This window comes from Bison bison, unplaced genomic scaffold (genome assembly GCF_000754665.1).
Source record: "Bison bison bison isolate TAMUID 2011002044 unplaced genomic scaffold, Bison_UMD1.0 scf7180017864193, whole genome shotgun sequence".
Lineage (NCBI taxonomy): Eukaryota > Metazoa > Chordata > Mammalia > Artiodactyla > Bovidae > Bison > Bison bison.
Window position 1 is genome coordinate 313,564 of NW_011494765.1, and position 16,764 is coordinate 330,327.

The window sequence follows — 16,764 nt, forward strand, 5'->3', positions numbered from 1 at the left end:
CTGATGAGAGAACCTCATTCATAGCGACCCCTTGTATGGAAGCATCTTGATCCATGAGGGAACCCAACAGCCTCTTCCCTTTCAAAATAAGAAAAAAAGCAGGCAGAAGGGGAATTAACAAATTTGATCAAGAAAGAACTTAAGAGATATCTTCCCACAGAGAATTGAGAAGAGCTCAGACAAATCATAAGTTCCTAAGAACACAAGGGAAAAGTTTAGTTTCTCCTGTAGGGAGTGGCTTGGACTTTGTTTACCTTTCTCCTTCTTGGATTTTATCCCCTGATCTCTGTAGTTTCTTGAAGTAGATATTCTTTAAAATCCTAATAATGGCAATGGGCTTCTTTTTGTTATAGGCTAGAGATTAAGGAAGGCGGCATCTTGGTCAAATTGCCCTTCACATCTTCTCCCACGACTCCTCCAAACCCTGACCAGAGGTCAAGGACATGAAGAACTATAGCAGCAGCATCTCAGGCTTTATCCTCCTGGGCATCTCTTCCAACCCCCAGATGCAGAAACCCCTCTTTACTGTATTCCTCGTTATGTACCTGGTCACCCTGGTGGGGAATGGACTCATCATCCTGGCCATCCACTCTGACTCCCGGCTCCACACCCCTATGTACTTTTTCCTCAGCAACCTGTCCTTCACAGATATCTGCTTCACAACAGTCATTGTGCCCAACATGCTGGTGAACTTACTCTCAGAGACAAAATTCATCTCCTATGTGGGCTGTCTGGTCCAGATGTACTTCTTCATGGCCTTGGGGAACACTGACAGCTACCTGCTGGCCTCAATGGCCATAGACAGGCTGGTAGCCATCTGCAACCCCTTCCATTATGATGTGGTCATGAGCCCACAGCGTTGTCTCCTCCTGTTGCTGGGTTCATGCACCATCTCTCACCTGCACTCTATGATGTATGTGCTACTTATGTCCCGCCTGTCTTTCTGTGCCTCCCATGTCATCAAGCACTTCTTCTGTGATACTCAACCTGTGCTCAAGCTCTCCTGCTCTGACACGACTACCAACCAGATGGTGGTGATGACCGAGAGCCTGGCTGTCATTGCCACCCCTTTCCTGTGCATTCTCTTCTCCTACCTGAGAATCATCGTCACTGTGCTCAAAATCCCCTCTGCAGCTGGGAAGTGGAAGGCCTTCTCCACCTGTGGCTCCCACCTCACTGTGGTGGTCTTCTTCTATGGGAGTGTCATCTATGTGTATTTTAGGCCACTGTCCATGTACTCAGTGGTGAAGGACCGGGTAGCCACAGTTATGTACACAATAGTGACACCCATGTTGAACCCTTTCATCTACAGCCTAAGAAACAAAGATATAAAGAGGGGTCTGAGGAAATTAAGGAGCAGAATTTAGTCATAGAAAGAATAACAAGAGGGAATGTCATAACTGGGAGATGACCTAAGAGATGATCAGGTACTTAGATGGTACTAAGAGATGAGTACCATTTTTCACATGGTACTCAAAGAGGTAATGAGAGCTGGTCTTGAATCACAGTAAGAGCATTGACATGGAAGCCAGATCACTTGGTCTCTATCAATCACTTTGCACAAACGTATGTTCAATCCCAGGCCAAATACTGCTAGGAATCTAGATGCAGGAAAACATTTCCTGCCATTCATATATTGGATAAAACTATCCCCAAATAACTCTTCTATATGCTTCACACTGGCTAGTGTTCCAGAAACTACAAAATTTTGCTATTTTTAAATAAGAAATAACATAGATTTGATAGAAAATTATCAAAGACTTCTTGGAGGGATGACGTAAGATTGTTCTTCAGGAGTGTTTCAATTTTGAGAATTGAAGATTCAATAAAAGAGGAATTAGGCAGAATATTTCAAACATTAAAAACCAGTTTTCTTAAACCATAGAAAAAACATATTTGAATTAAAGACCTAAATGTAAGGCCTGAAACAGTAAAACTTCTAGAGGAAAACATAGGCAGACCACTCTTTAACACAAATTGTAGCAATATTTTTTGAGATGTGTCTCCTAAAGCAAAAGAAATGAAAGCAAAATTTTTAAATGAGACCTAAGTAAACTCAAAAACTTTTGCACAGCCAAAGAAACCATCTACAAAATGAAAAGACAACTTACTAAATGGGTGAAAATATTTGATTAACATCCAAAATACATAAATGGCTCATGCAATTCAATATCAAAAAACAAATAATACCATAAAAATGGGCATAAAACCTGAATAGACGTGTTTCCAAACAAGATACACAGATGGCCAACATGCACATGAAAAGATGTTCAACAGCTCTAATCATCAGGGTATGCCAATCAAAAACACAATGAGATATCACCCCATACTTTTCAGAATGTCAATTATCAAAAGGTCTACAAATAGCACATGTTGGCAAGGATGTAAAAAAAGGATCCCTAGTACACTGTTGCTGGGAACATAAATTGGTGCAGCCACTCTAGAAAATAGTACAGCATCTACTCAAAAACCTAAAAATAGAACTCTCATATAATCCAATATTTCTATTCCTTGAACTATATCAGAAAAATAAAAACACTAATTCAAAAAGAAACATCCATCTCAGTATTCACAAGAGCACTATTTACAATAGCCATGATATGGAAGCACCAAGTATCCCTAAACCAATGAATGAGTAAAGAAGATATGGCATATATATACAATGAAATACTACTCGTCCATAAAAAAGAAGAAATGCTGCCATTTGCCACAGTGTGGATGGACCTATATGGTATTATGCTTAGTGAAATAAGCCAGGCAGACAAAGACAACTACTTTAAGTTATCACCTTTATGTGGAATCTAAAAAATAAAACAAATGAATGAATATAACAAAAGAGAAACAGACTCACAGAGAACAAACTAGTGGTTACCAGTGGAGTAAGGCAAGGGGTAAGGGGCAAGATAGAGGTAGAGGATTAAAAGATACAAACTACAATGTATAAAATAAATAAGTAACAAGGATATATTGTACAGCACAGGAAACTATAGCCATTATTTTGTAGTAACTTTAAACTGAGCATAATCTATAAAAAATACTGAATGTTGTACACCTAAAACTAATATAATAAATCAGCTAAACTTTAATAAAACAAATAGTGGAAATCATCCAAGCTGGTAAAAGCAATAAACATTGGAATTTCTTTGAGAGACAGAGAAAACCTCTTATTGGGGCTTTTTAAACTTGAGAATAGGGAGGCTAGGATTGGAAAATAGAGGCTACCATCAGCAGACAGCCACTACAGTAACCCCCAAGGATGAACCCTGAGCAGACTCGTATGAGAAAGCACAGGATACTGGTCCCAGATAGCTGAGGTTCATAGCAAAGGAATGATTTCCAAGAGCCCAGACTTTTGCATTTTCCCATACATAGAAAATGGGATTCCCAGGTGGCTCAGTGGTAAGGAATTCACCTGCCAATGAAGGAGCCTCAAGAGACTCGGGTTTGATCCCCGGATCAGGAAGATCCCCTGGAGGAGGAAATGGTAACCCACTCCAGTATTCTTGCCTGGAGAATCCCATGGACAGAGTCCAAGCGGTTACAAACAGTGGGACACTACTGAGCAACCGAGCAAGATACATAGAAAATGGTAAATCCATTAACTCAAGATGCCTGATTTTCTGTAATTAACAGTAATCTTTTGATATTCTGAAAACCTGATCTTTGTTACAAAAGCTGCTATATATCCTGAGCTCCCAGTTGCAGTTTTGGAGCAGTCTCTCTGAATGATCTGAGAGGCTGAGTCCTGGACTTAAGTCTTCAGTTTTGTGTGCTGAGTAAAATATAATTCTCAACTTTCAGGTGGTGCATTTGTTTCAGTTGACATCAGGCAGCAAAATAAATTTTTGCATTTCCTGTGTACAATAAGTCATCTCTAGCTACTTACAAAAAGATATATATTGATAGGTGAAATAAACCATGATAAATATAGGCAGTGGAATAGTATTCAGCTATGGTGGCTCAGACAGTAAAGAATCTAACTTCAATGCAGGAGACCAGGGTTAGATCCCTGAGTCAGGAAGATGCCCTGGAGAAAGGAATGGCTACCCATGCCATCATTCTTGCCTGAATTCCATGGACAGAGGAGCCTGGCAGGCTACAGTCCATTGGGTCCAAAAAAGTCGGACACTACTGAGCAACTAATACTTCACACTTTCACTTTTTACAAGAAAAAATGAGCTACCCACCCATGAAAACACATGGAAGAACCTTCAGTGCAAATACTAACTGAAAGAAGCCAATGTGAAAAGGCTACATTCTAGATGATTCCAACAGTGTATTCCAGAAAAGGCAAAACTACAGAGACAGTAAAAAGGATCAGTAGGTGCCAGGGGTTGGGGAAGGAAAGAATGAATAGATGGAGCACAGGAATTTTAGGCAGTGAAATTATTCTCTATGATACTATAATGAAGGATACATGTCATTATATTTTTGTTAAAACCCACAGAAGGTACACCACCTAGAACAAAGCCCAATGTAAAACTATGGGCTTTGGGTAAGATGTGTCAATGTAAGTTAATCAGTGATACCAAATACACCCTGTGGTGAGGAAGGGTGATAATGGGGGCTATATGTATATAAGGCCAGGGGATACAGGGGACTCTCCATACTTTCTGATGAATTTTTCTGTGAACTTATAACTTAACCTATAAAGTCAATTTAAAGGGGAAAATTGGAAAAAATGTATCTAAAAATTGTGTTTGCTATGCCACTTATACTTGAGAACAGTGTGGATTAGAGAAGTTAAATAACTTGCTCCAATGTGCCCATATAATAACTGATGGAACTGGAATTCAAAAACGATAGTCTGGCTTAAGATAATGAAGCAATAAAATGTTTAAGAAAGGCGAACAAAATCAAAATTAGACTCAAAGGAGATTAACTCTTGCAGAGTTCACATAACTTGTTAGAGGCAGAGCCGGTATTTGAATCTATTAAGTCTGGTTCCAGCTTCCCTGGTAGCTCAGACGGTAAAGAACCTGCCTGCAGTGCAGGAGACCTGGGTTCGATCCCTGGGTTGGGAAGATCCCCTGGAGGAAGGCATGGCAAACCACTCCAGTATCCTTGCCTGGAGAATCCCATGGACAGAGGAGCCTGGAGGGCTAACAATCCATAAGGTTACAAAGAGTCGGACATGACTGAGCAACTAAGCACAAGTACAAGTCTGGTTCCAGAGCTTGTAGCTTAATCTCTTCCCTATAACATGACACCTGCACCTAGACACAGTCATCCATGCAGACGAAAAAACTCAGAGATGTCAGAGGCCATCACCTCTCCTTCCAGCTACATGCTGACATGCACAGGAGCACAGACATGTACAGAGAGCACATAGAGTGTACTAGCACGCACATGTACATAGCACACACGCATGTGCATGAACACGCCACCACCCCTATGGCTCCATGGTCCTACTTCCCTTCCAGGTGTAGAGGCTACATCTCTACAGCCAGGCTCCCTAGTCTCCTGGGCACAGAACTCAGTGAGGGCATCAGGACTGTTCTCTCCTGGGAGAGCTGCAGCACCGATGCCCACAGAGGTCTGGCTTGAGGGGGAGGATACTCCCTCTGGGTCTCCCTCTTATCAACAGTTCTCACTGTAGGTAGAGAGAAGAATCAGTGCACTTCTGACGTTAGATCTCACTGAAACCTGCCTCCTTCCTCAGATTCAGAGCCTGATCATAACCCGCTGGCAGGATCCCAGGCCTGATCAGGACCCTGAATCTCCCCTGTCAAGCCCACAGGTAGGCAGGCTAACGGGTCTCTGGGAACAGAGACCATGGGTTAACATGTTCATGTGATCTTTTCCTAATCCTTTCTTCTCTTCTTCATCTCAAAAGCCAGGAAACACTTCCTCTTCTCTATTTTTTCCTCTCTCTCCTTATAATTGCGTATCACACAGAGTAGAATCTACTCTGGCCCCTGCCTTAAGGGGCATAGCCCATATACTACAATCCAGAACCACAGAGTTATCTTTTTCCGGAAAGGAGTCAGCAGAGGAACAAGTGAACAAAAAGTTAGGACAACACAAGTGTTAAGAGGATACACCCTGAATCTGGCTCCACCATCACCTACCTGTGTGGCCTTTAGCAGGTCACTTCAATGCCCTCTGCCTCACTTTCATTACCTGTAAAATGGGGTGCTGTAAAGACTAAATGTCTTAATGCACGTGAAGTTCTCAGAGCAGTGTGTGGCACATGTAAGCACTGTGGAATTGTTAGCTATTATATGACCATGATGAGAATATACATGGGAAGAGGCTGCAATGACTTGGGGGCCTCAAGGTGGAGAAATCTGTGGGAGACATGGCCAGCTCAGCAGGGAAACACAAGAGATTTGTTTGCAAGAGAGCCACTTTAAGTACCTCTGATGGATCAGTATGTTGGGACAGAGGGAAGACAGTTACACACAAAAAGGATTTCCATAGGCGTATTTGAAAAGTCCACTTGTCTTGACATCTAGAATTGAACAGCTGAGAAGGACTACATAAAGCTTTAACTAAGAGTGAAAACTATGCAGAAAGGAGAGATTTCACAAAGATGAGGAAAGAAAGATCATCCTGAAAAGGGCCCTGCAGACCCTCATCAGGACTTCCCTGTTAAGGAGACTATACACATATGATCTTCATGCTGTCAGTGGGAAGGTGCAAGATAAGGAGAAGCTGAATTCAAAAAAAAAAAAAAAAGTGGGTTCAGGAAAGATTCTAAAATCAGGTCCTGGTGCTCCAAGAGAACAGAGCTGCTGTTGGCTTAGAATCTGCCAGAGCTGAGGTCCAGAGTCTCCACAACCATTTCCCCATAAAGGTGAGGAACACACAAGCCTAAGGCTTTGGAACTGGAACAGCAGGAAGGAAGGAAAATGAAAAGGTCCTGATGTGTGGGAGCAAAGGATGGAGGAGGAGGAGGAGCAGGTCAGCAAGGAGGCTGAAGGCAGTTGGCAGGCAGAGGAGGGCTGCTGACAAAGGACAGGCTGGCTTAGCTCCCCACCAAAGATATGGAGAATTCCAGGTTCAAGACCAATAAGGATGGTTTGGGGAAGAAGTCTGATAAAGTACTTTGAAACACACAATTTGAAATCAAGCATACCTGAGTTTGAATTTGCTTTATACCAGTTGAGTGGTTCTCTGAAATTAAGTTCTTTATAAAATGGGGAAATAATACTACTAACATCCTAGTTCTATTGTGAGGATTACATGAGACAAGAGCTAAGTGCAGAACCTGTCCAATAAATGCTAACTGAATTTTCCCCAGTTTAGTCACTCTTCAGCTGTCCTTGCTCCTTCTGGGGAGCAGCATGGATGAGGTATAGCTTGGCACCCAAATATTACTCACTAAACATATGTATATTCTGTTCATAAAGGGCATTCTCTGCTCCAACTTTGGACTCCCTGGTTTCATGTGGCTGATAGCTTGGAGACAGGTACTGTTTTAGCAAGGAAGAGAAATCAACCAGTAATGCCAAATGTCCACTAAGTAGAAAATGCTAAGGAAGAAAAATTGAAATGTATAGAAATAGTCTCTTTGTGCTATCAAGGAAGATAGTAAATACCTTTTACAGGTGGATAGTGTGATTTCAAAGGCTTGCAAAGTTTCCAGTCCCTCCTGGTCCTTCCCAACTACTACCTGATGACAAGCCCTACCAGTCATTAAAATATCATTATTCTAGCTTCTTGTCACAGCAGTAACATTAAACACCTGTGGAAAGAGTCACCAAACTCTTCTACTCAACTATATTTATTTTGCCAGTGACATAAAATGTTTTGTTACTAACCATAATCACTTTTATTTACAAAGTCCTATACCATGTAAAAGTGTGTAAGCACATATTATTTTGTTTAAATAATAAGCAAGTAGTGGGGTCGCTGAGGGTTGGACACAATTGAGTGACTTCACTTTCAATTTTCACTTTCATGCATTGGAGAGGGATATGGCAACCCACTCCAGTGCTCTTCCCTGGAGAATCCCAGGGACAGGGGAGCCTGGTGGGCTGCCATCTATGGGGTCACACAGAGTCGGACATGACTGAAGTGACTTAGCAGCAGCAGCAGCAGTGAAATAAGGTATTTAATTAATAATAAAATTGAGTGTGCATAACCTAATCAATTTATTATAGTTGTGCTTTTGAAAATAATGAAAAGTGCTTCCATTTTTATTTTAAAACTGACTATGAATCAAAACCCCATGCTTCTTAATCATCATAACGCCTTGATAAAGAAGCATCCTGCTGCTGCTAAGTCACTTCAGTCATATCCGACTCTGTGCGACCCCATAGACGTCAGCCCACCAGGCTCCCCTGTTCCTGGGATTCTCCAGGCAAGAACACTGGAGTGGGTTGCCATTTCCTTCTCCAAGAAGCATCCTACTTCCACCTTATGTGGGTTATGCAAAATAATCAGTGTGGGAAAGAGGCTAAATATCTAAGAAGGGACATAAGCAGTTCATGTCTGAATTCCAGCATCTCATTCATTGACAGCATTTTCCCATCAGAGTCTCCAGATATGTAACATATGTAATGATCTGGCATCAAATAACACAAGCGTCTCTCCTCTAAGTGTGCTCTGGGGGCAAAAAACAGGTATTGCGAGCAAGTGGAATTGACTTTTACCCATGAGACTGCTCAACCAGCTGCAGTCAAAATCACTGAAATCAAGGCTCTGCAATACGGCTTGCTTTTTTTACAGCTTTACTGAAGTATAATTGATATACAAATCTGCACATATTTAATGCAAACAATTTGATGTAGGAATGGTGTGTGGTAATCTACCTATGTCTCCAAATGACAGGATCAGGCAGGCAAAAAGTTAAACCACACCCATCTTATTGATGGGTACACTGAGATGAAAGGTCCTGCTCAAGGCGTGAGGAAAATACACTGTTACCAGTTTCAATAAGATGGGAAGGAGGCTCCCTACTGTCCAGAGAAAAGTCACATAGATATGGAGAATTCCAGGTTCAAGACCAACAAGGATGCGTTAGTCCTTCATCACCAGGAAAAAACAGTGCCCCAGGAATGAGGCTGAAAGATACAGTGAACAAAATGGGGAAAGAGAACAGAGTGAAATGAATACATTTCCCCAAAATGGGATGAAAGGATAATTGTCTCAGACTGGGAGTATCTATTACAAATTTCTGTGTTCATGAACTCAGCATTTCATCTCTCAGAATGTATTATACACTGTAGAAACTCTCTCATAAGTACAAAATATTTATATACAAAAATATCCATTGTAACACTGTGATAAGAGAAAAATCATTATGGATAGTATGACCACATTTCTGAATATAACATGCATAAGGATCCATGTAATGAAAAAACTAAAATACGCACACAAGTCTAGATCTCTAGGAAGTGTAATTTTAGGGAACTGTCACCTTTTAATTATACAATTAATAAAAGAAACATGCACCCCTTATTTTTAAATACAAACACACAAAATTAAATACGGAAAGAAGTACCCACTACATCCATCCATTCTCACTCCCGAAGGCAACTACACTATGTAAACACACACCCCAACAAGCACAACATATAACGGAGGTAGTTTTCTTTACAAAAATGGGGTTATTCTATAGCCATCATTCTGCAACTTGCTTTCGTCACTTAACAATATCATAGGCAGTGGAGTAACACTGATAACACAGCTTACCAATGAATAGCTTCCACTCTGCCATCAGACTGCCTGAATTCAAACCTCAGCTCTACCATTTAGTTACTATGAGATCGGAAAAGTTACTTAACTTTGCTAGTCTATTTTTTTATCTGTAAAATAGGGATATATTGCGTTGGCCAAAAGGTAAGTTCGAGTGTGTTTGTAACACCTTACATAACCAATCTTTTGGCCAATCCAAACAATAATGCTTATCTCTTAGGATTTGGAGACGATAAAAGAGTCAAAAGATACACAATGTCCTTAGCTAACTGTGTATGGTATGCATACACTGAGTGCTATTAATCATATATGTGACTAACATTGCATGTCTGCTCAGTCGCCTCTGACTCCATGGACTGTAGCTCACTGGACTCCTCTGTTCATGGGATTACCATGGCAAGAATACTGGAGTGGGTTGCCATTTCCTTCTCCAGGGGATCTCCCTGACAAATGGCTCCAACCTGCATCTCCTGAATCTCCTGCATTGGCAGGAGGATTCTTTACCACTGTGTCTCCTAGAAACAGCAACAGTAACACCTAGGAAGCCCTGACCAACATTAACCATCTAGTTTCTTTAAAGACTGTGAGATATTAAGTAATGCAAATTCACTAACACTTGTTTCATTAACTCACCTATTGTGAATATTTAGGTTGATTCCTCTGTGGTTTGTTTTATTTGTATTGTCGTATTTGGTATTAGAAGCAATGCTACAATCAAAACGTGTGTACGTATCTTTGTATAGATGACTATCTTTAATGGACAGACTTGTATAAGTGGATTTACTGAATAAAGACATGAAGATTTTCAGTTCTTATAGAGTTTACCAAAAGATCTATACTGATTACCTTCTCACTCTTAGAGTATGTGTCTTGTTTATATATATATATATATTTTTTTTTTTTAAATATTGTAAAATTTTCCTGTACTCTTCAAAGGTTCCTTCAGCTGCTCTAATCATCAAATCAGCATGAGATAAATTAATGGGAAAACCAAATTTAATTTCATTTGTATGAGAACTTCACATACAAGACAGGGTCAGAGACCTCACACACATGGGAGGTTAAAAGATAGAAAGGTCCAGTGAGGTCTATGTGCCATCCTGAGCTAAGAATTGCTATAGAAGCCTGGGGCTCTCAAGAACAGCAGAGTCATCCACAAGACATTATGAAGAGCAGATGTTGGGTGGCTGGATGTTTGTCCTGCCATACAGATGGGACCACTTAAATAAAATTTCTCTCTGGTAATAAATCTTCCATTTCAATCCTAAATAGTAAAGCAAGGAACAGCAGTTTTTCTTGAGTCCAGTGGGTCTCAGTCGACTTGAGTTCAAATTAATCTACAGGCCAAAATGATCTGGGGAAGGCTGTTCTGAACCTCTACACAATCTCACAGGTATAAATTGCAATTAAGTCTAATTTCTATTTTCTGATTACCAATGAGGTTGACATCTCCTTATAAGTTTTCTTTGGTAAATGTGTTGCTGATATTTTCTGAGTCAATAGTTTATATTTTAGCTTTCCTCATGGTCTCTTTTCGGAGAAGGCAATGGCACCCCACTCCAGTACTCTTGCCTGGAAAATCCCATGGATGGAGGAGCCTGGTAGGCTGCAGTCCATGGGGTTGCTGAGGGTGGGACACTACTGAGTGACTTCACTTTCACTTTTCACTTTCATGCATTGGAGAAGGAAATGGCAACCCACTCCAGTGTTCTTGCCTGGAGAATCCCAGGGATTGGGGAGCCTGGTGGGCTGTGGTCTATGGGGTCGCACAGAGTCGGACACAACTGAAGTGACTTAGCAACAGCAGGAGCAGCATGGTCTCTTTTGGAGTAATGTTCACATTTCTGAGTACGGTATTTTGTCATTCATGCCTCTATATTTTATTTCTTTCTTGGGATAGCAACCCCATTCTGAGACTATAAAATATTCTCCTTTATTTTTAGCTAATTATTTTATGGTTTAATTTTTTTTACTCTTAAATTGTTCATTCATATGAGTTTTATTTATGTATTAGTGAGATAATGTAGAAATCTAGCCTTATTTTTTCAAAACATTGAGCCAAAAGTGATAAGCATCACTTTTTTAAATAGTCCTTTCTTTCTCCATTGCTATGAAATAAATCTTTATTATGTATTCATTTCCACATAGAGCTAGCTGTATATATATGCATAAATACAGGTATACAAAATTCTTTATGTTGAACTATTGATTTGTTTTTCTGTGTGTATAATTATCTTTCCATTTTTCATTATGCCATGCTATGATTTTTGGTTAGAAAAGTTCTCCATCATTATTCCATTTTTAAGTTGTTTTTCTTTGTCCATTATACCCCTAGATGAATTTTATTTTTTTCCCTCTTTTTTTTAAATTTAAATTTATTTATTTTAATTGGAGTCTAATTACTTTACAATATTGCATTGGTTCTGCCATACAGCAAAATGAATCCGCCACGGGTGTACATGTGTTCCCCATCATGAACCCCCCTCCCACCCCCGAATGGCCTTTTCAAATTCCATTAAATATTTCCCTGGGGTGTTATTAGTGAATTGAATTTCCTTGGCTTGAGAAAAATTTACTTTTTTCAGCTTCATTGAGATTTCACATATAACAATGTACATTTAAGGTGTACAACATGGTGATTTGATCCACTTACATGTCTCAAAATGATTAACACAGTAGGGTTAGTTAACATACCCATCACCTCACATAATTACCATTTTTATTTGGGGGATCAGAACATCTAAGATCCACTCCCTTAAGCAGAATGGTAATTACCAGGGGCTGAAGGGTTGGGGAATTGGGCATTAGCACCTTTCAAGTATATAATACTATAGTGTTAACTTTAGTCACCAGGCTGTACATTAGATCCACAGCTATTTCATCTTGTAATTGGAAGTTTGTACCTGTTGATTGACATCTGCCATTTCTCTCAGCTCCCAGCACCTGGCAACCACCACAATACTGTTTCTATAAGCTTGTGCTTTTTATTTTATTTTATTTTTTGGCATTAAAAAATCATAATTTTATTTTTGCAATGACTATGTGATTTAAAAAGATAGTATATAAGAGTAAATATTACACACTGGTGCTGCTAAGTCGCTTCAGTCGTATCCGACTCCGTGCGACCCCATAGACGGCAGCCCACCAGGCTCCCCCGTCCCTGGGATTCTCCAGGCAAGAACACTAGAGTGGGTTGCCATTTCCTTCCCCAATGCAGAAAAGTGAAAAGTGAAAGTGAAGTCGCTCAGTCATGCCCGACACCAGGCTCCTCCATCCATGGGATTTTCGAGGCAAGAGTACTGGAGTGGGTTGCCATTGCCTTCTCCGAAGCTTGTGCTTTTTAGAGTCAGCCGTTAGAAAAAAGGAAACCCTGCCATTCACAGCATGAATGGAACTTGAGGGCATTTTGCTAAATGAAAGAGTCAGAGAAAGATAAATAATTGTATGATAAAACTTATATGTGGAATCTAAGAATTAGCATTTTTAAATAGTCAATCTTCCATTTTTAGCAATATTCCTAAAATTTATTCTATTTATTCAGCCCCTCGTCTTGTGTTCTGTATAGTTTCTTCATATAGCTCTCCATCATCTCTTTTTCCCCTACTCAGGTTTACCCTAAACATTTTTCAGATTTTCTTACCATTGTCAGTTGTAACATTTTTTCCGTTACATATTTCTACCATAGAAATAGAAATTTATCTAATAACCATTTACTGCTGAATAAAGAAATAATAAGAGCTACATTTGGTTTATTTATTTATTTTTGGCTACTTGGGGCTTCGCTGCTGTACACGGGCTTTCTCTAGTGGTGGCAAGCAGGGGCGACTCTCCAGTCGCCGTGCACAGGTTTCTCATCGCGGTGGCTTCTCTTACTGCTGAGCAGGGCCGCTAAGGTGCACAGGTTTCAGTAACTGCAGCAGGCGGGCTCAGTAGTTGTGGTGCATGGGCTTAGTTGCTCCACAGTATGTGGGATCGTCTTCGACCAGGGATGGAACCTATGTCCCCTGTATTGGCATGCAGATTTTTAACCACTGACCACCAGGGAAATCCCAGGAAGAGTATTAATATTTGTATATTTATTTGGTACTTGGCAACTTTGCTGAAATCTACACAGGATTCAGAAGTTTTCAGATGACTGTCTTGGATTTCTTTAGATACACAATAAAACTACTTAAAAATAATGACAAGTTTAATTTTTCTAATGTTTATGCCTTCTGTTTCTTCCATTTTGCTTTATTTTCTGGGTCAGACTATCATCTGAACAGTGTAACTTAATAGTGGTAACACAGATCATTCTTGCCAGTCTTTTCCATGACACTAGTGAGAATGGGGCCCTTACATACAGCATTTGAATTTCCTATAATATTAGACTGTTTAGAACAAGAACTTCATACTTTCTTAATCAGAAAATTCAATATATTGAAAAGATTAATCTTGGTAATATAGGCCATTCCTGATAATATAACTATTTGGAGTGGCATCCCTGAGCCAAAAACCTAGAATCTGAGCATCAAGAACATGTTAGACAAATGGAAATGCTTAAATAAACATTAAGCAGGTTTTGCTCCAAAGCCATAAAAAATTCTCATCTGAATTCTGTGGATACTGAGAAGCATGGATGAAATTCAATGCTCACTTTTGCTCCACCCTCACTACCACCACCACCTCTGGACATATGAACAGGAGAGGATCCAAATGAGAGGACCTCATTCATTGGTACCTCTTGAATGAAAGCATCCTGATTCAAGGTGGGACCCAGAAGACTTTTCCCCTACAAGAAGAAGGAAAAAAGGCAGGGAGGGGTGAGAGAGTTGATTAGGGATGTTGGTTGAGCAAAAACCTAAAACAACCAAAGAATCTTTCAAAAGAGAACTCAAAAAAATTAGGCTCCATAGATGTTTCTAAGAACACCTGGGAAATTTTTATTTTATTATTTTATTTTATTTTATTTTTAAAATTTACAATATTGTATTAGTTTTGCCAAATATCAAAATGAATCCGCCACAGGTATACCCGTGTTCCCCATCCTGAACCCCCCTCCCTCCTCCCTCCCCTACCCTCCCTCTGGGTCATCCCAGTGCACCAGCCCCAAGCATCCAGTACCGTGCATCGAACCTGGACTGGCGACTCGTTTCATACATGATATTATACATGTTTCAATGCTATTCTCCCAAATCTCCCCACCCTCTCCCCCTCCCACAGAGTCCATAAGACTGATCTATACATCAGTATCTCTTTTGCTGTCTCGCACACAGGGTTATTGTTACCATCTTTCTAAATTCCATATATATGTGTTAGTATACTGTACTGGTGTTTTTCTTTCTGGCTTACTTCACTCTGTATAATAGGTTCCAGTTTTATCCATCTCATTAGAACTGATTCAAATGTATTCTTTTTAATGGCTGAGTAATACTCCATTGTGTATATGTACCATAGCTTTCTTATCCATTCATCTGCTGATGGGCATCTAGGTTGCTTCCATGTCCTGGCTATTATAAACAGTGCTGTGATGAACATTGGGGTACACGTGTCTCTTTCCCTTCTGGTTTCCTCAGAGAACACCTGGGAAAATTTTAGCTTCTCATTTAGGAGTAGCTTGGAATTGTTTACCTTTCCCCTTGTTGGATTTTATCCCCTGATCTCTGTAGTTTTTTGAAATAACTATTCTTTAAAATCCTAACAAAAAGCAGTGGGCTTCCTTTTTTTTAATAGGCTGGAGGTTAGGAAAGAGCCATCTTCATCAAATTGCCCTTCGCATCTCTCTCACGGGGCCTCCAAACCCTGACGAAGAGGTCAAGGACATGGAGATAAAGAACTACAGCAGCAGCACTGCGGACTTTATCCTCCTGGGCATCTCTTCCAACCCCCACCTGCAGAAACCCCTCTTCGCTGTATTCCTTGTCATGTACCTGATCACCCTGGTGGGGAATGGACTCATCATCCTGGCCATCCACTCTGACTCTCGGCTCCACACTCCTATGTACTTTTTCCTCAGCAACCTGTCCTTCATGGATATCTGCTTCACAACAGTCATTGTGCCCAACATGCTGGTGAACTTACTCTCAGAGACAAAATTCATCTCCTATGTGGGCTGCCTGGTCCAGATGTACTTCTTCATGGCCTTGGGAAACACTGACAGCTACCTGCTGGCCTCGATGGCCATAGACCGGCTGGTAGCCATCTGCAACCCCTTCCATTATGATGTGGTCATGAGCCCACGGTGTTGTCTCCTCCTGTTGCTGGGCTCATGCACCATCTCTCACCTGCACTCCATGCTGCGTGTGCTACTCATGTCCCGCCTGTCTTTCTGTGCCTCCCATGTCATCAAGCACTTCTTTTGTGATACTCAACCTGTGCTTAAGCTCTCCTGCTCTGACACTTCATCCAACCAGATTGTGGTCATGACCGAGACCCTGGCTGTCATTGCCACCCCTTTCCTGTGCATTCTCTTCTCCTACCTGAGAATCATCATCACGGTGCTCAAAATCCCCTCTGCGGCTGGGAAGTGGAAGGCCTTCTCCACCTGTGGCTCCCACCTCACCGTGGTGGTCTTCTTCTATGGAAGTATCATCTATGTGTATTTTAGGCCACTGTCCATGTACTCAGTGGTGAAGGACCGGGTAGCCACAGTTATATACACAATAGTGACACCCATGTTGAACCCTTTCATCTACAGCCTGAGGAACAAAGATATAAAGAGGGGTCTGAGGAAATTAAGGGACCAAGTTTACTCATAGAAAAAAACAAAAAGATTACAAGTCGTAACTGGGTGATGACCTAAGAGATGATCAGGTTATCTTTGCTTTGTACCCATTTTTCACTTGGTACCCAAAGAGGTGATAGGAAGTGGTGTCGAATCACAGTAAGAGTATTGAACTGGAAACCAGATCACTCAGTGTCTATAAATGACCTTGACCAGACATATGTTCAATACCAAGCTAGTACTGCTAAGAATTTTGATTTCAGGAAAACAGTTTCTGCTACCCATATAGTGGGGGAAAGTTATTGGCAAGTAATTCCCTCTTAAGCTTGACAATGAGTGAGTGAGTGAAGTTGCTCAGTCATGTCCAACTCTTTGCAACCCCATGGACTGTAGCCCACCAGGCTCCTCCATCCATG

At 40.7% G+C, this 16,764-nt stretch overlaps 2 protein-coding genes across 2 annotated transcripts; both read left to right on the forward strand.

Annotated features, from left to right (window-relative positions):
* Positions 1 to 443: 443 nt before the first annotated feature.
* On the forward strand, positions 444 to 1,367 carry LOC104991512 (olfactory receptor 1L4-like). Its single transcript, XM_010844009.1, has one exon. It carries the CDS (start codon positions 444 to 446, stop codon positions 1,365 to 1,367), a length of 924 nt encoding a protein of 307 aa, XP_010842311.1.
* Positions 1,368 to 15,446: 14,079 nt separating this feature from the next.
* On the forward strand, positions 15,447 to 16,382 carry LOC104991513 (olfactory receptor 1L4-like). Its single transcript, XM_010844010.1, has one exon. The coding sequence runs from the start codon at positions 15,447 to 15,449 to the stop codon at positions 16,380 to 16,382; it is 936 nt and encodes a 311-aa protein (XP_010842312.1).
* Positions 16,383 to 16,764: the final 382 nt, after the last annotated feature.

What these genes read in the sequence shown, in the direction of transcription:
- LOC104991512 (XM_010844009.1), top strand. Translation starts at nt 444, where the DNA reads ATGAAGAACTATAGCAGCAGCATCTCAGGCTTTATCCTCCTGGGCATC.
- LOC104991513 (XM_010844010.1), top strand. Translation starts at nt 15,447, where the DNA reads ATGGAGATAAAGAACTACAGCAGCAGCACTGCGGACTTTATCCTCCTG.